Genomic DNA, 25,196 nt, shown 5'->3' on the forward strand with positions numbered 1-25,196 from the left:
AAAGCCCATATGGGTCGGGTAGCCCATATTGACAGCTCTACTTGTTCATATGAATTTATTTACATTATTTGACGGATTGGCTAATTACGCAGTGTGGTAAACCTCGTCATAAATGATGAAAATGTATAATGATAGTGGGGCACTATGACTAGGACATCTCACTTGTAAGGTGGTTTCAATATTTTCTTCCTTCATTAGTGTATAATAATTATCAGTTTCCCCAACATCGACACATAATTCATCTATTTTTCACCAAAACAAACTCATTTTCATTGTAATACTTCTTAAATAACTCTCAATTATATAATAACCCTTATTAATGTCAATTTTCAATGCATTCTTCCCATTAATTCTATTAACTATGTGCTTCAAGTGATTGATATGAAAAAGATGATCAAATTATATATATATATATATATATATATATATATATATATATATATATATATATATATATATATATATATATATATATATATATATATATATATATATATATATAGACGAGGAAAAATATTCTTACTCCAAGAGTAAGTTATTAATACTTACTCTAAATCTAGACCAATGATTCTTCTCAATCTAATGGTTAAAAATAATAAGTAGTAGTTTTCTCTCTCCATATTTAATTACTTATTATTTTTAAATATTAGATTGAGAAGAATCAATGATCTTGATTTGGAATAAGTGTTAATAACCTACTCTTGGAGTAAGAATAGCCCTCTCTCTCTCTCTCTCTATATATATATATATATATATATATATATATATATATATATATATATATATATATATATATATATATATATATATATATATATATATATATATATATATATATATATATATATATATATATATATATATATATACTCCAAGAGTAAGTGTTCAACACTTACTCCAAATCATAACCATTGGTTTTTATTAATCCAACAGTTTTAATTAAAGTTTTATATAAAACAATATTTCCAAAAATAATTAGATTAAATGATCAATGGTTATGATTTGGAGTAAGTGTTGAACACTTACTCTCTTGGAGTAAATATAACCCTCACACACATATATATATATATATATATATATATATATATATATATATATATATATATATATATATATATATATATATATATATATATATATATATATATATATATATATATATATATATATATATATATATATATATATATATATATATATATATATATATATATATATATATATATGGCATATCATATGAGAATACCATATTTATATGAGAATGTGAGAATGAATCTGAACTATTGGATTTTAAAATAAATGGTGGAGATTATGTGTGAATCTTTTTTTTCTCTGTCCTACGTCATTTATTTTAATAATGGAGGAGAGAGAGAAAAAGTTTCACACATAATCTCCACAATTTATTTTAAAATCCAATGATTCAGATTTATTCTCACATTCTCATATAAAAAAATGCATTCTCATATGATATATATATATATATATATATATATATATATATATATATATATATATATATATATATATATATATATATATATATATATATATATATATATATATATATATATATATATATATGAGATAAGAATGACTAACTTATATTAGAATATGAAAATTTAATAACAACCATTCGATTTAAATTAAAGGTCGAGATTTAAACACTACATTAAATTAATGTTATGACTATTTTTATATTCTTTCAAACTATTCAACTACAAATTCACTCATTTAATGTAGTGTAATCTTCCAAAATTGATCCATTATTGTAGAGACGTCTTTACTCTTAGAACAAGATTTGTTCTGATCAATATTATTGTTTTGATGATAACAAGGTATATGAATTTTGTATAAGACAATGTGGTACTCTAATCCTATGCATTTTCCATTTCAGGAAATATATAAGGAGTATGCACAATTCAGCGCTAAGAAGCAATGACTCAGAAGATTCTGGATTGCAACATCAGAACATGCTCTCGCAAGACATCAGAAGATGGTCAGGCAGAATCAGAACATGGTCTATGAAGCATCGGAAGAACTTGAGATCAGAAACAAAAGTATTGAAGTTCTTATGGTATCATGCTAAAGCACTTCAAAGTCAGAAGACAAGAAGATGCTCTGCACCAAGCTGTAACTCTGATTCTGATTATTCAAACGTTGTATTCACAAAATCTGAGATCAGAAGTTAGTACTAGATGACAGGCTACGAAGTCTATCTCTGACTGACAAAAGGAACGTTAGAAGCTACAAAAGGCAAAGTCAGTAAAAGCAGAGAAAAGCATGACTCGAGGTAGTTGACAAAACAGTGAAAACATTAAATGCAAAGCTTTCCAGTCACGCAACGCATTAAATGCAGTTCAACGGTCATCTTCTCAAAATGCCTATAAATATGAAGTTCTGATCAGAAGCAATTACAACAACTCTTGCAAAGATTACCAAAACGCTGCTGAATTCAAATCTAACGAACTTCATCTTCAACCTCACTTTCATTGTAATATTTGAGTGAGAGTTAATCTTAGAACATAAGAGAAATATCACAGTTGTGATTATAGCTTTCTAAGAAGCATTTCAATACTCTTGTAAACATTTATTTTACATTGATTTGTAAAAGGTTCCTAGAGTGATCAAGTTGTGATCAGTAGACTCTAAAAGACTTAGAAGTTTCTAAGTGTTGATTTCCTAGAGTGATCAAGGTGTGATCAGTATACTCTAGAAGACTTAGAGTGTTTCTAAGTGGATAACCATTGTAATCAAGGTTTATTAGTGGATTAAATCCTCAGTTGAGGTAAATCACTCTAAGGGGGTGGACTGGAGTAGTTTCGTTAACAACGAACCAGGATAAAAATATTGTGTTCACTGTTTTTATCCTAAGAGTTTTTAAAGTCACACTTATTCAAACCTCCCCCTTTCTAAGTGTTTTTCTATCCTTCATTTACGATATTTATGTTTTAATTACAACCCTTAATTTAAATTTAATAGTTGCAATTGAATTCTTACATTTTTATATAACTTACTCATTCTCACTAGATATGTCTTTTATATATATATATATATATATATATATATATATATATATATATATATATATATATATATATATATATATATATATATATATATATATATATATATATATATAACAAAACACGCAATGAATTGAAATTTTTTCCCAAATTCAATCAGCCTAACCTCACTCCATCAAGAATCATGGCAGATAACCTCTTTTTGTGGAATTTTTTTGATGCGTCTATCTAGTTTGCATACCGAGTGTCGTGGCGGGAAATTTTGAGATTAAGCTATTGATTAACTTAACTCGAATGAGCAAGAGTCGTCACCGAACTTTATCATTTCCAACAAAGGAAAAGGGAAAATATCGATAAAACCCTAATAATAGATCTAGGTACGGAAGTCGATTACGTAAGATAAATGTATTAGCACCTCTCACTTTTGTGGTACTCTACAGGATCCATTCTTGTTGTTCTAATCAATGAGTGTGTATATCTATAACTTACTTGCTAAAGGGGGATGCATTAATGATTTAATTAGGGGAAAAAGAAAAGATTTTTATTATTGAGCTCGCCTCAGTTGTGAAACTTTGTGTCTACGTATCCTTATGGTGCAATGAAGAAGTAAGAGCATCGTAGTTCGTAAAAAAAGCTTTTGTTTAATATTGGTGTTTTTTATGGATGATGTTAAGTTCGCATTCTAATAGTTAACGTTTACCGCTCGACCTCTGGAGACTTGCATGTTGTTGTATTATGTAGAATGAAATTAACATATTCCTTTGAAAAGATTTTAAAGAGAAGAGTCCAAGAGGGCAAAAATAATTTGGATTTGGTTTGTTTTTTTGTTAGGAGAACTATTTCAAGTGACTCCCTTAAACACACGATATCTGAACATTTTCTCCTTTAATTTTGAAAGTGTTTGAGATATGATTAAGTGTTTTGAGGTTTTGATTATGAAAATGTTTTAGTCTTATAAGAATTCAATGCAAAATAAGGAAAAAAAATCTAATTGGAGACTTGATCCTAATTGTTGTCATGTATGATGGACTTAGAGTTGAGATTGAAGACGGAAGACTAACCTAATGTTGTCATGCATCAAGGGTCCTAAAATTTGGATTTAGGGGAATAACTATCATAATGTTGTCATGCTTGGATTAAGAATCCTAAAGTCTATTTTAAATTCATCCTTATATAAAAGACTAAGTTTGAATGAGTACATAAGGGATCATGTGAATCAAGCAAGCAATCAACAAGTGGATAAACAAAAGACAGAGTAAAATATGGATTATATAAATCTTGAGGACGAACATCGAAACCCTAAGTAAAAGGAATGACCATATAAACCTTAGTCATCTAATCATACCCAAGATGGACACTTAAACAAGTATTCCACAACATCAAGAACAATGATCAAGCAAAGACAAGTATACACAAGTAATCATGTCATATACCCAAACAAGACAAAGCCAAGTCAAGACAAGAGGTGTAATAAGCAATCAAGTATTAACATGTTAAACCCAAAACAATACCAAGCATGTGTCAAAGATCATGGATATGTGAACACATAGATGTGTATGAAGATGTGAACATCACAAACATGTGGATATGTATGTGAACATGGTGAGCAAATGTGAAGGGAACATGTGGACATGCATGTGTGAACATGGATATGTGTATAGACATTGTAAACATGGAGTAATCATGTGACCATAGATGTGTGTGTGTGTGTGTGTGTGTGTGAACATGTCAAGTATGTGAGTAAACTATAAGTAATGATCAACACATCCATATAATGACAAGGAGACAAAATATGGATCATTTAAACATGGTGAGATCAAGATTAAACCCTAATTAAGATCAACATGCATAGAAATGAGGATGGACAAGTATGTGGGCTTGTTTCACAAGTCAAAAACATGATTTTTAACGAAAATGCAAGACATGCATCGATGCATGACTTTTATGCATCGACGCATACTAAACCAGAAAATGAAAAAAAACTTCTGCCTGCTGGAGGTCGACGCATAGCTACCTATGCATCGATGCATACTAAACTAGAAAATGAAAAAAAATGCTTGTGCCTGTTGGAGGTTGACGCATGGCTCTTATGCATTGACATATACTGAACCAAAAAAATGAAAAATAACGCTTCTGGAGGCTGGAGGTCCACGCATAGCTAGCTATGCATCGACACATACTTTGCATCTTCATGTTCTTCGTGAAACCAAGTTCAAGCATCCATGGCAAAAATCAAACTCTCTCATTTAAGCACCTAAAGTGACAAATAAATATACCATTTCCCTCAAAATTTCATGAGGATTATGAATATGCATTTAGCTTTTATTAATTCTTACTCGAACATTCCATTTTTTTAGATTAAAGTAAGAACCCTAAAAATTCAAACACAAATTAAATAGCATTTCAGCACAATCAGAACTCGTGAGCATAGGGCTTTCACTCCTTACATCAAATACTATATTTTTGATTCAAGAATCATTCAAAATAATGCACGTATAAAGTGAGTTAAAAGTGGCAAAAATGTACCTATTGGAGCAAGATCCAATTCCTCTTTTTTGCACTTACAGCAGTGAAATGACGATTCCTCTAGCTTTCTTGCATTCCCATGAACACATAGGTATGCTTAGAATGCTTTGATATGCCTTGAAACTCCTTGACCAAGTTAACTTGCAAGTGGAAAATGTTGGAGTTGGGTGATGGTGTTTGAGTAATTACAGCTGCAAACTAATGCTTATAGTAAGTTAATGATGATATATGGATGGTGTTTGAATGAAAATTTCAACAAAAACCTTGAAAGAGAAGCAAGTTTTGAAGAAATGATTTTTTTGGTGCTTTAATGAAGTTTTGAGTGAGAATGTTGATAAATTCTGGTGTAGTGAGGTCTTGAGCTTGGCTCTCTATTTATAGAGGTCCTTGAGAGGATTTTTGATTAGATGAAATGAGTTTGATCAATGTTTGATTGAGTTTCAAGTTTGAAGTTTCATGAATGACATGGTTTCAAGGCATAATTTCAAGCTTTTTAGGGTGGTCGAGGAGATTAGGGGCAATGGAAAAGTGTGACCAGGAGCAAGAATGGAGTGTGATTAGATGCTAATCTCATTTAAAAAGTCAACTTGTGATTAAAGTTAACTTTTGCAAAAATGTGAATGGAGCTTAATGAAGAAATGCTTCATAAATGGCATGAAACTTGGACAATGCTCAAAGCTCTTGTGTAATGCACCAAAGGTTTTTGTAAAGCATGCTTCTTGCTGAGATTTAGAAGCAACCTAGGCCTGTAATCAAAGCTATTGAGGTATGACATAGGTTTGGACATGGTTTGTGACATGAACTTGAACCAAAAATCAAGCTCTGGCATGCCAACTTCCTCTCTACGAAACTCCCAACTCAAGTAAGATAAATGCATGCTCTTGAATTCTTTGAAAAAAAGACATCATTTCTACAACTTTCATGTTAATCACTTTCATTGAATCATCTTGGATCATGATAAAAACTTACCATCAAAAATCAATATTCTAACAGAAAAACACTTAGAAAAAGTTATGGGTATTTTACAATTTCCACCCCTATGAAACCTCAACTTTAGCACTTCACATCTTCAAATTTCCATGAGCTTTTTGATTCAATCTTTCCATAATAATAAAGTATGTAATGTCATCTTTAAGTATATCTCTTAGGCATGAAAAATGGTGGCTTGAATTGATCACAAATTAACTATAAAGTTATGCACTTGGTAAGGTCAAAACACTTAGAAAAATTTCTAAGTGTTGAGATTTTTCAACAAATTGAAATACCAACTTTGGTAATCAATTTAAACACCTTTAAGGATCCTTTTGACTTCAAAACTTTTCACCACATTAAAATATGCCACAAAACCTTTTCAAAGAGCCTTTGTTTGCAAATATAGAATACTTGAGGAGAAAGTTATATATAACCTTGAGAAGTTGGCTAGACGAACATGAGTTTTTGGTACTTAGAAAAATTCCAAAACTCTTATTTTGATCTTTTGCTTGATTTTCTTGATTAGGATTGCTCAAATGCACACCTTGGCCATATTTTCATGATTCTTGACTTGAGAAGTCTATGGTTGACAAAAAATCTCAAAAGTCAAACTTTGATTTTGAGCAGTTGACTTTGTATCAAATGAATCAAGTGATTTTTAACCAATGTTCATGATTGTGAGGTTATTGACCTAATGGATAGATGCAGATTATTGTGAAGCATAAGTTAATTATAATTGAAATCAATAGGGCAAATTTTGAGGTGCAACACCGAGCATGTGATCACTTTATTGCTTCTTATTTAAGATCTCTCATACATCCCACGTGATTGCTACACACTAGATCGAAATTCTTTGTAACACGTATACCTCATACTACCATATGTATAGTAGTTTATATAATATATTCAAATTTTAATGAAATGCATTTATTTATTCTTATAATTTTTTTGATTATTTTTAAAAGCAAATTTGTTTTTAAAAAAAATATACATGCTCTTTATTAATCAATTATTATTATTATTTATTTGATTAAACTATTATAAATAAATAAAATAATTATAGAATTTAATTAAAATATATTATACACGGTTAATTAATCATGATCATCAATTTTTTATAAATGTTTTATTTTTTAATATAAAATTAGATTTTTATAAAACTTTTTACATAAAAATTAAATTCATAAGTATATCTCTTGAATAAAAAAAGGCGTGGACGACCCTAATTGGTTACAGAATAACCAACAACAAATGTGAGCCATTGGATAACTCATCGTAAAACCTGGAAACTAAACTATAAAAACCTTGCACTCTACAACTAGTACTCTTTAGAGAGAGAGAGAGAGAGAGAGAGAGAGAGAGAGAGAGAGAGAGAGAGAGAGAGAGAGAGAGAGAGAGAGAGAGAGAGAGAGAGAGAGAGAGAGAGAGAGAGAGAGAGAGAGAGAGAGAGAGAGAAACAATCAGTTTTTGTAAAGAGCAGTATAACCATATAGTTCAAAAACCAAATTTCCAAAATTTATTGAAAAAAACCATAAATATATCATGGTACCTTCCTTAAATCAGGAGTAGTTCAATCCTCTTGCACTTCCACGCGATTTTCACTATAACCAAATTTGATTATAAATGCTTAGGCACACAAGCAAAGAGACTTCTAATGCTCAAGCACACAAGCAAGAGACTTCCAATGCTCAAACCCTTAAGTAAGAGACTTCTAATGCTCAAGCACACAGGCAAAAGACTTTCAAATGCTCAAGCATACAAGAAAGAGACTTCTTACAATCTAACTATTAAAATATGAGATTGTCTGAGAGTTACACATGATATACAATCAAAGGTGTAAACAAGATACAATACAAAAGACTTTTGAGACTTAATGATTTCTATGAATGTACAAGTTTTAAGAAATTCTAAGTTGAACTTGTACTTTTTATTTGACAGAGTAAAAAATCTTGTTTGTCAATAATTCATTGTCTCTTTTCTTCAAGTCTCCAGTTCCTTAAATAGAGAAACATAAAAGAGACGTTGGAGAATAATTCTTGCACACGTGAGCCTCTGAAAAGCTTTCATCATTTATGTTGAAATGTTTATTCAAATGGTTAATGCCTGACAAAAACACTTTTGAAAATCATTAGCTTCAAAAGGAATTATCCATTCATCCATGCTATCTTTGATCTTGAATCTTCACATGATCAGAAGAAGACAATTTATCCTTAAAGTCTAATAGTGACTTATCAGAGTTTCTTAATCCTATCGCTCTGATTGAATTGTGAGTCTGAGTTTTTAGAGTATAGATCTTCAAAGTTTAACTTTCTCCAGAGTCTAATCTTCACTACTTGACCTCTTTAGATTCCGAGTCTTCAGAGTCTAAATCTCCAGAGGTTGACTTTCTTTAGACTATGTTCTTCAGAAGTTGACCTCTTTAGAGAATGATTTTTAGGTTCCGATCCTTCAGATTCTGGTTTGTTAAACTTCTCTTTACTGTTCAATCTTGGTGTTAGAACTTAATTTGTAACATAAGTTTTTAGTGTATGATCATGCACACTTGAATATAAGTTAGTATACCCAATTGTTCTTTAAATACTTTATTATCATCAAAACCTTAGAGATATGGTACAAATTAATATTATTCCAACAGAAACAATCCATGGACCATATGAACGCCATAATCGATTAAACTAATCAACTATTTACCTCTAATAGTCGATTGTTCAAGCCAAAAATATATGGTTTTGATATTTAGCCGTAATCAATCATTAAAAGACTGCCCCAAACGATTTTAGACTCAACCAAGAGAAAATAATTGATTAGGTTTGTAGGAATAATAAATTATTTAGCCTTTTCAAAGGTTTATAATATGTGTGTAATTTTCCATAGTATTTCCAGAAATACCATTGTGTCTTTACAAGACACTGATCACTCAAACAGACATGACCAGACAAACTTTTGCACTTCCTTTCTTTCATAACACTAAAGCTTTAAGTCCTGACATAATTATCTTTGAGTTTAGCATAACACCAAGACCTGAGTCGTCTTAATGAGGATTACAATATCTTTATGTTGATTACCATCATCGGGGAATTGAGAAGATAAACCATCGATAAACCTTGAAACAAAAGTTTTCATAGAATGTCGTTTGATGACAATGTTGACTTTGAAAGAGATGAATTAATGATCTAAAGCATTTTTAAAGGATAAATTTATTCAACAAAATACCTTTTATACAACATCTTGAGCATTTTCAGTCACTTGAGCTATCTTCAACAGACAAGGGCTTCACGGGATATCGTTTGATATCAAGTGTTATCATCATTAAAACCAAATAACTAATTAGTTGATTCCAACTTTGCTATAAACAAACTTCACAATATTGGATCACTTTGACAATACAAGCGATCGCATAAAACTATAATGCTTTTTTTAAAGAATACTACTGAAAAATCGAACATGCACAATTTTATGTTAATATCCGCTCAATCAAAAATCGTGGTAGATAACCTGTTTTTAAAGAAGTCTCGTGAATCGTCTATTTCGCCCTTCTGACATAACTATAATGCAACACACTAAATCGAAATTGTTTATAACACGTGGGCCTTGAACTACCATATTTGTGACAATCTAAATATAAATATTCAAATTTTAATGAAATGCATTTATTTTTTCTTATAAACCTTTTAACTATTTTAAAAGCAAAGTTATTTAAAAAAAATATATAAAGCATTGAGAGGAGCACACTCTCCGGACTCAAGTGTTTCACCGCTAGATCTCACACACGCACACCTAATAGTTAGTTGATTAAAGTAATATACAAAATTATTTAATAAAATACTTCACTCATCATATAAAATTCAATATATATATATATATATATATATATATATATATATATATATAGTGTAAAATATTATATACAATTAATTAATCATAATCATTATATTTTTATAAATATTTTATTTTATTTAATTAGACATAAAATTAGATTTTGATACTCAACTTTTCACCCTAACGTACATAAAAATTAAATTCATTTTTGACTTTTGACAGGAAATAAAAATTAAATTCATAAATATATCTCTTTCTTGAAAAAAGAAAGGCGTGGACGGTCCCGATTGGCTACAACACAACCAACAGCAAACGTGAGCCATTGGATAACGCATCCTAAAACCTGGAAACTAAACTATTAAAACCCCAAAATTTACAACTAGTACTCTTTATAGAGAGAAACAAAGAGTTTTCTCAAAGAGCCAAGATCGAGAGTTCAAAAACCAAATTCCCGAAATTTAGAAAAAAAAACCAAAAATTGATTATCGTTAGAGGTGGATCGGAGGCCCAGGCAGTCGGAGGAAGGCGGATCTGTTGAGTTACCATGGAAGGAGTTGGGGCCCGACTGGGGCGGTCCTCGACCCGTTACGGACCGGCAACGGTTTTCACCGGACCGGTGAGAAAGTGGAAGAAGAAATGGGTTCACGTTTCACCTTCTTCCGCTTCTGCTAATTCCAATAACAACACCAATCACAATCACGGTTCTTCTAATAACGGTAATAACAACGGTTCTCATCTTCTTCTTTATAAGTGGACGCCTATTACTCAGAGCCAGAACACCAACAATAACGGCAGTAATGGGAACGTTAAGGACGCGCAGATTGAACCGGTGGAAGAGCCTCCCCGGAGGAAATTTAAATATGTTCCGGTAATTTCTTTACGATGCAATTCTTTTGTTATCTTTATTGGTTTAGGGTTTTATTGGATGAAGATGAATTGATAGGGTTTTGTGGATGCTGATTTTTTTTTTTTTTTTTTGCGTTTCTGTTAATTGTTGCACTTCTGAAAAAAAAGCTTGTCTTTGTTGGATACCGAAGCGACACTACACTTTACTATTGGTGTCCGTACTAGCAATCTTAATTTTGTTTTGATAATTTTTATATTTGAGTGTTGGTAAGATAGCAAAATCCCTTTTTGGCGGCTTTCTGAATCGCACAAGTATAGGAACCAATTAATTATTTGCTTAACTTTTCAGTATTGCCTAGGCTATAACTTATAAGTTGGTTTACAGTTTAGCGAAACTTGAATCAGGAACACGATATATGACTATTTGTTTAAGAAATTAAATTCTCTTTAGCGTGAATGTCCCGAGATGGAAATGGAGATATGGATGCCTTGTGGGAAACGTGATATTCACTTTACCGTGTGATTGTCCCGAGATGGAAATGGAGATACGGATGCCTTGTGGGAAACGTGAAATTCACTTTACCGTGATTGTCCCGAGATGGAAATGGAGATATGGATGCCTTGTGGGAAACGTGAAATTCACTTTACCGTGAATGTCCCGAGATGGAAATGGAGATATGGATGCCTTGTGGGAAACGTGAAATTCACTTTACCGTTAATGTCCCGAGATGGAAATAGAGATATGAATGCCTTGTGGTAAATGCGTTGATTGCTGTGGCGACGAAATAAAGTTAACCGATGACTTTTTGTTTAAGAAATGAAATTCACTTTACCGTGAATGTCCCGAGATGGAAATGGAGTAATGGATGCCTTGTGGAAAATGTGTTGAGTTGCTGTGGGGACGAATAAAGTTAACCGATGAGAACTCCTATAAAAGTGGTGGTAGTTTTTTTGTTCGAGGATAGGATTTGGAAAGTGATTTATGATAAATAAAAGTTTGTGTCTTGTATGATATTATGAATAAAAGAACAACTCTATTGCTGAAAGTGGCCTGATTCAGATATTGGAATAAGAATTCTATGAAAAAGTACGTCCGAATGAGAATCAAAGAGTGTTAGAGGGAGAAATGGTTTATTTCGGTGAAAATGAAAAGGGAAGATGTCATTACATAGTGGTCTGTGGCCCTAGACAGAGTCTAGTGGTAAAGGGGGATCTAGTTAGCAAAGATACTGATATTTGCCAAAGTATTATTCAATAATTTTTTAGTCTTTATTCATGTCAAAATACTGATCTCTCCATTGTGTCGGTATATTCCATAGGGTTATTTCTTAATACATCTCTGGGATGAATTGCTGATCACATTTTCAGAATATTGTATACTATCATTTTATCTCCTAAGAAATTCTTTAGGATTATTGATTGATTGATAAGCTTTTCTTGTCTGTTCTATTATTATATTAGGCAGTATTATGTTGTTGTGATAAGACAAACATAATTGTTCATTCAACTGTAAACCCTCAATTTAGTTGGTAAAAGATTTTTGAGAAAATGTTCTTAAAAGATTAGCAAGATCAATCTTCTTATGACATGGAATTCGGTTTACCGTGAATGTCCCGAGATGGAAATGGAGATATGGATGCCTTGTGGGAAATGTGTTGAGTGCTGTGGGGACGAAATAAAGTTAACCGATGACTTTTTGTTTAAGAAATGAAATTCACTTTAACGTGAATGTCCCGAGATGGAAATGGAGTAATGGATGCCTTGTGGGAAATGTGTTGAGTGCTGTGGTGACGAAATAAAGTTAACCGATGACTTTTTGTTTAAGAAATGAAATTCACTTTACCGAGAATATCCCGAGATGGAAATAGAGATATGGATGCCTTGTGGGAAATGCGTTGAGTGCTGTGGCGACGAAATAAAGTTAACCGATGACTTTTTGTTTGAGAAATGAAATTCAGTTTACCGTAAATTTCCCGAGATGGAAATGGAGAATGCCTTGTGGGAAATGTGTTGAGTGCTGTGGCGAAGAAATAAAGTTAACCGATGACTTTTTGTTTGAGAAATGAAATTCACTTTACCGTGAATGTCCCGAGATGGAAATGGAGATATGGATGCCTTGTGGGAAATGTGTTGAGTGCTGTGGGGACGAAATAAAGTTAACAGATGACTTTTTGTTAAAGAAATGAAATTCACTTTACTGTGAATGTCCCGAGATGGAAGTGGAGATATGGATGCCTTGTGGGAAATCTGTAGAGTGTTGTGGGGACGAAATAAAGTTAACGATGACTTTTTGTCTAAGAAATGAAATTCACTTTACCGTGAATGTCCCGAGATGGAATTGGAGATATGGATGCCTTGTGGGAAATGTGTTGTGTGCAGTGGGGACGAAATAAAGTAAACCGATGAGAACTCCTATAAAAGCGGTGGTAGTTTTTTTGTTCGAGGATAGGATTTGGAAAGTAATTTATGATAAATGAATGTTTGTGTCTTGTATGATATGATGAATAAAAGAACAACTCTATTGCTGAAAGTGGCATGATTCAGATATTGGAATAAGAATTCTATGAAAAAGTAGGTCAGATTTAGAATCAAAGAGTGTTGGAGGGAGACATGGTTTATTTCGGTGAAAATGAAAAGGAAAATGTCATTACATAGTGGTCTGTGGCCCTAGACAGAGTCTAGGGGTAAAGGGGGATCTAGTTAGCAAAGATACTGATATTTGCCAAAGTATTATTCAATAATTTTTTAGTCTTTATTCATGTCAAAATACTGATCTCTCCATTGTGTCGGTATATTCCATAGGGTTATTTCTTAATACATCTTTGGGATGAATTGCTGATCACATTTTCAGAATATTGTATACTATCATTCATCTCCTAAGAAATTCTGTAGGATTATTGTTTGATCATCTCAGATAAGCTTTTCTTGTCTGTTCTATTATTATATTAGGCAGTTTTATGTTGTTGTAATAAGACAAACATAATTGTTCATTCAACTGTAAACCCTCAATTTAGTTCTTAAAAGATTAGCAAGATCAATCTTCTTATGACATGAAATTCAGTTTACCGTGAATGTCCCGAGATGGAAATGGAGGTATGGATGCCTTGTGGGAAATGTGTTGAGTGCTGTGGGGACGAAATAAAGTTAACTGATGACTTTTTGTTTAAGAAATGAAATTCAATTTAACGTGAGTGTCCCGAGATGGAAATGGAGTAATGGATGCCTTGTGGGAAATGTGTTGAGTGTTGCGGCAACGAAATAAAGTTAACCGATGACTTTTTGTTTAAGAAATGAAATTCACTTTACCATGCATGTCCCGAGATGGAAATGGAGATATGGATGCCTTGTGGGAAATGCGTTGAGTGCTGTGGCGACGAAATAAAGTTATCCAATCACTTTTTGTTTGAGAAATGAAATTCAGTTTACCGTGAATGTCCCGAGATGGAAATGGAGATATGGATGCCTTGTGGGAAATGTCTTGAGTGCTGTGGCGATGAAATAAAGTTAACCAATGACTTTTTGTTTGAGAAATGAAATTCACTTTACCGTGAATGTCCCGAGATGGAAATGGAGATATGGATGCCTTGTGGGAAATGTGTTGAGTGCTGTGGGGACGAAATAAAGTTAACCGATGACTTTTTGTTTAAGAAATGAAATTCACTTTACCGTGAATGTCCCGAGATGGAAGTGGAGATATGGATGCCTTGTGGGAAATCTATTGAGTGCTGTGGGGACGAAATAAAGTTAACAATGACTTTTTGTCTAAGAAATGAAATTCACTTTACCGTGAATGTCACAAGATGGAAATGGAGATATGGATGCCTTGTGGGAAATCTGTTGAGTGCTGTGGGGGCGAAATAAAGTTAACGATGACTTTTTGTCTAAGAAATGAAATTCACTTTACCGTGAATGTCCCGAGATGGAATTGGAGAGATGGATGCCTTATGGGAAATGTGAAATTCACTTTACCGTGAATGTCCCGAGATGGAAATGGAGATATGGATGCCTTGTGGGAAACGTGAAATTCACTTTACCGTTAATGTCCCGAGATGGAAATAGAGATATGGATGCCTTGTGGGAAATGCGTTGATTGCTGTGGCGACGAAATAAAGTTAACCGATGACTTTTTGTTTAAGAAATGAAATTCACTTTACCGTGAATGTCCCTAGATGGAAATGGAGTAATGGATGCCTTGTGGAAAATGTGTTGAGTTGCTGTGGGGACGAATAAAGTTAACCGATGAGAACTCCTATAAAAGCGGTGGTAGTTTTTTGTTCGAGGATAGGATTTGGAAAGTGATTTATGATAAATAAAAGTTTGTGTCTTGTATGATATTATGAATAAAAGAACAACTCTATTGCTGAAAGTGGTCTGATTCAGATATTGGAATAAGAATTCTATGAAAAAGTAGGTCAGATTTAGAATCAAAGAGTGTTGGAGGGAGACATGGTTTATTTCGGTGAAAATGAAAAGGAAAGATGTCATTACATAGTGGTCTGTGGCCCTAGACAGAGTCTAGTGGTAAAGGGGGATCTAGTCAGCAAAGATACTGATATTTGCCAAAGTATTATTCAATAATTTTTTAGTCTTTATTAATGTCAAAATACTGATCTCTCCATTGTGTCGGTATATTCCATAGGGTTATTTCTTAATACATCTCTGGGATGGATTGCTGATTACATTTTCGGAATATTGTATATTATCATTTCATTTACTAAGAATTTTTTTAGGATTATTGATTGATTATCTCAGATAAGCTTTTCTTGTGTGTTCTATTATATATTAGGCAGTATGCCAGTATTATGTTATTGTGATAGACAAAATAATTGTTCATTCATTCAACTGGAAACCCTCAATTTAGTTCTTAAAAGATTAGCAAGATCAAGTTAGTCTTCTAATGACATGAATTACATTGCATTGCTGATAGATTAAAAGTTGAGCTGTTAACACAATGACACTGTCAAATGATTTTGTTTTCTAAACAACACTCGGTTGATGAGCATATACCTAGACCTAACTCTTGGAATTGTTCTGTGTAGTACAGCTGCGGATTTTTACTTTTTTAGATAGTGCTCGTCATATGCATATACTGAACATAATAGAATATTTTGTTTTGTTCTCTTTGATCCACACTTCACATCAATCCTTTTAGTGGAATTAAAACGTACCACTTTTAAATTTCATTTGTCGTTCTATTTTATAGTATAAAACTTAAAAAATAGATGTTCCAGCCATGTATACCACTTATCAAATGCTACTTTAGCGTTCCCTTCGGTAAATCACACTTATGTTGGAAATGGCTTGTGCAACCTTGAATAGTGTTTATTTCCCCACATTGTTGGCCATCAAGTGGAATCAGTGTTGTTGATGGCAGATGGCGGAGCAAAAATCCCGGCATACCGGCCACTTTGCGGCACCGTTATAGCAGATTATGGCAGAAAAGCCTACAATATCTGGCCGATATTTACCATTGCGGTGAGACTACAAAATGCCATGTATATCCACCATAGCGGCCATGGCGCCGCTATTTGCTATTTGATAACACTGGGTGGAATCTACTGCTTAGAGCTATAAGCATACATGGTTGTCAATTTCTGTATCATATTACTTTGCAGTAGTAGGTATCGAAGTTAAGTTAACTCAAAAAATTGCTTTTGTAATAGACTTGGATAGACGAGCATAGTCTCCAGTATGAGTACAAATTGTACAATACAATGGCAGTGGCAGTGGCAGTGTTTTTTTAAAAACACTAAGATAAGAACAACAGTTGAATGATATGTGGCTGCGGTATAACCTAGTTATGCACTTGACTCCATAGATGCATTTAGCATCTCAATGTGAACTCATCTATAAACAAGGGAACTTTGTTGTGTCGAGTCTCAACCTTGCAGCTTTTGGATTGGTAGGGTTTTATGGATGCCGATTGTTTTTTGTGTTTCTATTAATTGTTGCACTTTTGAAAAAAGGTCTTGTCTGTGTCGGATATCGAAGCGACATTAAGTTCAATGGTGTGGTGTCTGGTGTCCGTGCTAGCCATCTTAGTTTTGTTTTGATAATTTTTATATTTGAGTGTTTGGTAAGATGCCAAAATGCCTTATTGGCGGCTTTCTGAATCGCACAAGTATAGGAACCATTGTGGGAAAGGTGTTGAGTGCCGTGGGGACGAAATAAAAGTGACTACTGAGAATTCCTATAAAAACGGCGGTAGTTTTTTGTTCGAGGATAGGATTTGGAAAATAATTTATGGTAAACGAAATTTTGCACCTTGTATGATGCATAAAATTACAAATCTATTGCTGAAAGTGGCATGATTCAGATATTGGAATAAGAAAATTACAAATCTATTGCTGAAAGTGGCATGATTCAGATATTGGAATAAGAATTCTATGAAAAAGTAGGTCAGAATGAGAATCAAAGAGTGTTGGAGGGAGACATGATTATTTTGGTGAAAATGAAAAGGAAAGATGTCATTACATAGTGGTCTGTGGCCCTAGACAGAGTCTAATGGTAAAGGAGGATCTAGTCAGCAAAGATACTGATATTTGCCAAATTATTATTCAATAATTTTTTAGTCTTTATTCATGTCAAAATACTGATCTTTCCATTGTGTCGGTATATTCCATATGGATATTTCTTAATACATCTCTGGGATGGATTGCTGATTACATTTTTAGAATGCTACCTTAGCGTTCCCTTGGGTAAATCACACTTGTGTTGGAAATGGCTTGTGCAACCTTCAATGGTGTTTATTTCCCCATATTGTTTGCCACCAAGTGGAATCAGTATTGTCGATGGCAGATGGCTGAGCCAAAGTCCCAGTATACCGGCCACTTTGCGGGGTCGTTATAGCGGATAATGGCGGAAAAACCTGCAATATGACTGATTTTACCATTGTGGTGAGCCTGCAAACAGCCATGTATATCCACCAAAGAGGCCATGGCGCCTCTATTTGCTATTTGATAACACTGGGTGGAGTCTACTACTTAGAGCTATAATCATCCATGGTTGTCAATTTCTGTATCATATTACTTTGCAATAGTAGGTATCAAAGTTGAGTTAACTCAAAAAGTTGCTTTTGTAGTAGACTTGGATAGACACGCATAGAGTCCCCAGTATGAATACAAATTGTACAATACAATGTCAGTAGCCGTGTTTTTTTTTAAAACCCTAAGATAAGAGCAACAGTTGAATGATATGTGGCTATGGTAGCAGTAACCTAGTTATAGCATGACTCCATAGATGCATTTAGCATCTCAATGTGAACTCATCTATAAACAAGGGGAACATTGTTGTATCGAGTCTCAACCTTGCAACTTTTGCAAGTCTGCAATGAATCAATGCGCCAACAAGGTGAGTGATCCTAAATCTGATGAGCTGATTCCAGCTTTGACGAGGAGACCCAGTCCCACCCAGTGTTATCAAACAGCGGCGTGATAGCCGCTATGGCAGATATACATGGCGGTTTTCGGCCTCTCCACAATGGTATATAACATCCGGCGCTGCAAAGCGGCCGGTACGGCGGGATTTTGGCTCTCCGCCATCGACAATACGCCCCACCATCATTCACTCTTCTGGAATTTTCTTTCCCATGTTTTAGTCGAGCCTGGAACTTGAAGTCATTTTTGTTACACTTTCACATTTTTGCCATAATAAATCATTTCAGTATTCCTTGTATTGATGCCAATTATCTCGATGGATGATAAATTCAAATGTGATGTTAAATGTCATGGGGAATGGGAAGGCATTGTGGTAATATTCTGGACTGTCTGATGATGCAGGTTGCTGTACTAGAGGAGCAGAAAAATGAGGCTGCAGAAATTGACGAGGTTGCTGAAAAGGTAGAAGATGAATCTAATCCAGTAGAGGCCGATTCAAGTGCAGCAGAACCAACTAGCAAGAATGAGATTTTGGATGAAAAACCTGATATAAATGACGTCCCAATGGAAGAAAGCGAGGTAATCCCTTGCTAATATTTTCACTTACTTCATGTTTATCTGCATACCATTGTATTTTTCTAGAATTTAATAACTGCAGTTCACATTCTATACAAATGCGCACATAGATAGATAGAAGGAAGATGTTTTTGCAGTTGTAGTTAGGACATGTGTTAATGAGTTGGATAAAAAATGATATGGGATAGAATATTATGGCATTGTCTGATGACTTGGGGATCACTAGATAAGACCTTAGTTTCTCTTTTACCTCTTTGTTCTTGTTTCAACTTGATAAAAATATAAAAGAAAAACGAAATGGGCAAGTTTTAGAGTTCAAATAAGCATTGCATTACCCAATTTGAAAATTTGTAGTTTGGAATTATTATCATGTAAATAGTAACTACATGTCTCAACTTTGTCGTGTGTGTTACCAACTCAATTGAAGTCCACAGCAATAACTAGCAAGCTATTTGTTATACCTTTTTTTTACTAACTTTATCATGTATAATGACGACTTTATATTTCAGCCTCAAGATAAAAATCAGGTAGTACGTCAAGATCTCAATGAGAGTTTGGATTTGAGTTTGGGTCTGACATCACATGATGAGGAGAATGATTCTGATTCAAAAACTAATCAAACTACAGAAGGCCAGTAACGCAAAGTGAGCTCAAGTGGCACTGAGACATGCGCAGGGTTGCCTCGTCATTCTAAGTGATTCAGACTATATTGGCCTAATGGAAGTGAGTTTTCACCCTGGCTAGATGGTTCACTCCCTGGCTGGTTTAGGTTGGATTATTGTGGTGGCATATGACAGTTGTATGTTATTATTATGCAGTGTCCTTGCTGGTGTAATCAGAATATGTAATGCAAGAACATATATACATTTTCCCAATCATTGGACATAATTTTTTCCTAGGCAGCATATTCTGGACTAATGAGATTCTATTTTTTTCCTAGGCAGAATATTCTGGACTAATTTTTTTCCTTGCTGGTGAAATGGTTTTTTCTTTTTTCGAAAATCGAAAATCAATAACCTCACTAATAAGATTCTGCTATTGGTGTCTTATAGTTGTGTTCTTTGAATTATGCTTAATACTAAAAGATGCAAAATTATGACAAGGATCAATTGAGAAAAAACTTCTTTACAGCAGAAGCAGCTCCAGGAGAGAAGGGAATTATTTCCGTATGGAAGCATAAAAAGTAAGCTACATAGAAAAAAACTGCATTTTTGCACAGCAGGTAGTTACGTAGAAAAAAATTGCTAGATCTTCTAGAGAGGCAATGCAATTTGGTTATTGTATATTTCTGTAGCTCAGATATAATAGTCTTCTACGAGCCCTCTTTCTGTATCTGAGTCATTGTATGGACTTGCATGCATCATTATTCGCTGGCTTGACTGCAAGCTTATCCTCAAGGTTGAGATGAGGACATGTCTATCCAAATGGCATTCGCGCCCATGTAATTTTGTGAAGTCCTATTCCAATGAATCAAGGGTTGTAAGCATTCTCCCATGTGATTATGGTGTTAGGAAGTCCTATCCAATAAATCAAGGGTTGGAGATCTCTGGTTGTCTTCAAAGTGTGGTAGCCAGTACTGGTGAGCAAAGTTGTTATGGTGAGAATCTGTGAAGGTCGTAAGCAATTATTACAATGGTGTGAAGGATCTGAAAGGGACAGTGGTGTGAAGGATCTGAGAGGATCCGAAGTACCGCTTTGAGAGCTTAAGGGAGTAATGTCCTCAAACTGAGGAATGGCCCATAGATGTGGGTCTCATTATCTTTGACCTAAACAATCTTAATTTCATTGATCCTTTATACTTGTTGTGAGTTGTCTTCCTCGTATCTATATGATTTTAAAGTCATTAGTTTATGTTGATTTGCGATATGGGAATTTCCACATTGGTCAAGGTTATTTTGGATTATTTTGTCTCTGACTTTTGTTTTTTTCTTCAGTGTGGCATGTCTTCATATGCACGTCTTTATAAATTCTAGGCATGAAGCTTAATTAACGATCCTTAAACTTATACTTAGACGTGATAATAATGACATGGGAAAACATAGGTGAAAAGATTCTAATCTAAGTGGCTTTTTGTGTTTGGTTTTACTTATGGAATTTTCCTATAAATAAGAATTATCACATTCATTTGTGTCTTTTCATCTCATTTTCCTTCTTCAATGTGTGAACTCATGTTTCTTCACTGCTATATTTTCTATGTCCTGTTTCTTTGGTTGGATTCCATCATGTTTTTTTGTGTTGATGTGGATAATTTTAGTAAACACATTTATTTCTTTTTTTCACGTGTTCTTGAATTGTGCGTTTGTATGTGAGGTTTTCAGTGTGGATATCGATTGTAGTGCGAGCCTTCACTTATGGCGCAGTAGTTTCTTCTCATGATGGCATTGACCTCTTACCTCTTTACTTAGTATTTCTTGTTGCCGTAGGAGATTTATACGTACAGTTAGTGGAAAAATGTATATTTTGGCGAGACAATGTTAATGTCTAGTGCATCCCATTTGGGCAAACATTTATGAGTGAACTTCATTAGTATCCCTTAATGATCTTGTTGTACTTGCAGACTTAACGATCTTGTAAAAACCCCTCAATCGACTTTACCTTGGTTTCCATTCCATTTAATATGAGATCCATATAGCTTGCAATATTTTGACCCTTTGATGAACTTTGGGAAGCTTGAGGAATAAGTCGTCGTCCTCTATGGTGTTGATCGGATATGTGGGTTTCTTTTGGACAAAAGTGATGGTCGATGATTTTGATAGTGAATGCCCGAGGATTTCGTTCACAGAGTCAAAATGGGGGTTGGAAATCTCATAGACAAAAAAGTTAGAAGTTAGTATTACACCAACCAAAAGTTAGAAGTTAGAAGTTAGAAGTTAGAAGTTACAAGCTGATGAGTTTTCTATGTTGTATTGTTTTTCGGTGCACTCATTTCCAATTTCTTTGTACCGCCCAACAAAGCACTAGAGGAAAGCGTATCCATGTTCTCGATTTTGGATGTATGATGTTTTTTTTGGGATCATGGCTTCTGGTTTCCTTTCATGAATCTATTGTTGGCTCTCTCACATATTTATCCTATGTTTTAGACCCATATTTGAGACTTTCAACATATATTTGGAAATTAAAAGGCTGTGTGGAATCATTGAGTAGGCGGATCTCACCATGCCTCATATATTATATTTTCTTCCTTTCCTCCTCCTGAAGGATGATTCTACTCTCACTTTAAGTGTGTACTAACTTTTTTGGTAATAAAACGTATTGGTTCTTCTTGTTCCTTAATTCTATCATCTTGCAGCTAACATGGCAGATGCTAAGATCTATCTCGTCTAAAAAACGTTGCCACAATGTACCGTAATAATGATAGAAGGTTGTCTCTACCTTCCAAGTGAGTGGAATCTTGAGATTATGATTTCTGATCATAAAAGTGACTCCAGGTTTCTTTCTTTGGTCGTGGCTCCTATTCCTATAGATCCATAAAAAATTCGACCCTCCGTCCCGGAAGCAGACACCAATTGGTGTTTAATTTGTGATCCCTGGGTCATGAGTTTGCACTTGCAACCTGTATGTCCCATATGTCTCTCTTATGACTTTAATTTGTTACTCTCTTACGTCGGATACTGCTTTGTCAACCAGGGAGAAGAATCTCTCTAGAGAATTAAGGCAGGCAGCCTGGAAGAGGTGTGTAGGAAATTGAGACAATGAGACATGTTGGAGTTACGGTTTTCCCAAGAGAGCTTAGATAAGACCACAAAAGTTTACCAAATGTTGGAAAGATATTTCAAAAAGCAAATCTTGTTTCCTAATGAAGAAAAAAGTAAGGTCGATGCCATGGTGTCAATCGGTATTGATCATTAGAAAATACTGGATGCTCAACTATTAACCTCAGAGAATAGGGTTTCAATTCTTAGATTGAAAAATGTACTTTTCAAGAAACATGTTGACAAGGTCAAACTCTTGGATGCTGAAAATAAAGTTGTTTTGTTGGTTGTATAAAATGCTGGATTAAAGAGGATTCATTAAAAAGCACATCTTCAAGATGAATGGAAGATTTATGCACTGACATTTGAAGCTCTTTTTCTTGGTCCGTTATTCTCTGAATATGAGGCAAATATTACTTCTTTTAGTATTTATAGCTCTGAAAATGCCCTGTTCCCATATCCCATTATTGAACCCCAATATAATTTGAAGATCAAGAGTTTGGATGCTTGTAAAAGCATGATAAGTGATAAGATTGAGTGAATATCAGCTTTCAGACATACGTGCCACCTTTATTTGTGCTATATCTATGGGATTAGCGATATGAGATAAATTTTTTTGTAACATGAACACTGTTTTGTGGGGCTTACCCCGACATATGGTCTACTTTGACGCTTTGTTTCTTTCTTTATGTGCTTTTATTTGCATGAAATTACATAATTACTCAGCTTGTATGATTTGAAACAAAGGCGTTTGCCCTTTTCTAGCTGTCATTGCCTTCTTGTTTTGAGACGACCAATGTTGTTTATGGTTTTGAGAGGATTAAGGCCATTTATCTTGATAGAAATTGATTTTGATTTCCTTACGTATGATATTTGTTATCTTTGTTTCTTGCTGCGGTGGAGTTCCATAATTGGTATGTTCCCGACAAAGGGATACACTTTGTCTGACTCAAACCCAGGCTTCAACCATGGAAATGGGGTAAATCGTTTAAGAACGACCATATGCCTTTTTCAGCGATGAGTTGGGTAGTGAGGTCTTCTTGCCATTATATGTGGCTTTATTTATCATCTATATAGATAGTTTTTTTTTATAAGCAAAATTATATTATCAATAATATTGAGTACAAGGGGTATTCAACCCGGTACATATAGAATACGCTCAACAAAACTTATATAACATAGATAAAATTTAAGGGAGTTTGGAACCAATTATAGAATGACGAACACCTTCCCCCTCTCGTGCCGATAGCTTGCTTGCCAAAATTGTTGATAGTGATGTTCTTTGTTTGTTGGAGCATTTATAAGGGCTTTACTGCTTTACTTCGTCGTTTAGCGATTCTATGGTATTTCCATTTCGGAGAAACTTAATTTTCTAAATATTTTTACCTGATCATGATGTGTGAGAAAAGAAAGTTTCAATTGATTAATAATGATAAATGCAAGATGGAATTAAAAGGGGGTGACAAGGTTTATTTCAACATAAAGAAGATTGAAATAAACATAAAGAAATATAAAATCTAAAACTTGCATTCTTCGTTGTCGGGACCTAACTAATTTATAAAGTTTCAACTTCAGTCCTTCTGCTTGCAGTGGCCTTCGATCCACCTATATATATATTGGTGTCAAATGGGTCGAGGTGGGTGGTGCGTTGTGGTTGACCTTAATAACTTACTAGCTCCAGATCAACGAGGACATTTGGATTTCTGATTTTTTTGTTGTTGTTCACCATTTCGACATTGATTAATGTGATAAAATATTGACAAATATTTTCATAGATGACACAAGTATGGTCTAGAGGTAAATATGAGAAATTGCTAATCCCTTCCAAGTTTAGTTTGATGTAGGGGAGGGAGTAGTTGTAACACTCTGACACTTAAGAGATCATCGAAAATAAGAAGTATTTTTAGGATAAAATTGTTTGTCCTTGATTTGACATCTTACTTCCCGTAGGATCCTAAAATTTGAGAACATAAAACCTTCTCCACAAAACATATTTGTTAAAAGAAACTTTTACATTATGACCCTAAAATTTGAGAACATAAAACCTTACGTAGAACATATTTGTTAAAAGAAACAATTGTTTGGATAAAATCCATCCTGCAATCATCTTTGTTCCATGATTAAGTGGTCTTCTAAGGCATATCCATGTTTGTTCCTAAGGCTTTAGAACCTTTCTTGAAACCATAATTAAAATAATGACATCTTTGGTCTGACGTCATTAATTTGATGTTAATGGTTTATGGTCGGTTGTCTTCCTTAAAAAATTGTAGCACTTAAAGGATTCTGTATTGAGAGTTTCTTAATCCACCCTATCGGGTTTAAAAATACGCTATGCAATTCCGAAAATGGCCCTCGGAAAACTGAAA

The 25,196-nt window shown here is 33.8% G+C and overlaps 1 protein-coding gene across 1 annotated transcript; it reads left to right on the top strand.

Moving 5' to 3' along the window:
• Positions 1–10,725: 10,725 nt before the first annotated feature.
• Positions 10,726–20,056, top strand: LOC131595407 (uncharacterized). Its single transcript, XM_058867750.1, has 3 exons — positions 10,726–11,208; positions 18,965–19,141; positions 19,648–20,056. The coding sequence occupies exons 1-3, from the start codon at positions 10,885–10,887 to the stop codon at positions 19,774–19,776; spliced, it is 630 nt and encodes a 209-aa protein (XP_058723733.1). The 5' UTR covers positions 10,726–10,884; the 3' UTR covers positions 19,777–20,056.
• Positions 20,057–25,196: the final 5,140 nt, after the last annotated feature.

The sequence above is a fragment of the Vicia villosa genome, linkage group LG4 (assembly GCF_029867415.1).
Source record: "Vicia villosa cultivar HV-30 ecotype Madison, WI linkage group LG4, Vvil1.0, whole genome shotgun sequence".
NCBI classification, from domain to species: Eukaryota; Viridiplantae; Streptophyta; class Magnoliopsida; order Fabales; family Fabaceae; genus Vicia; species Vicia villosa.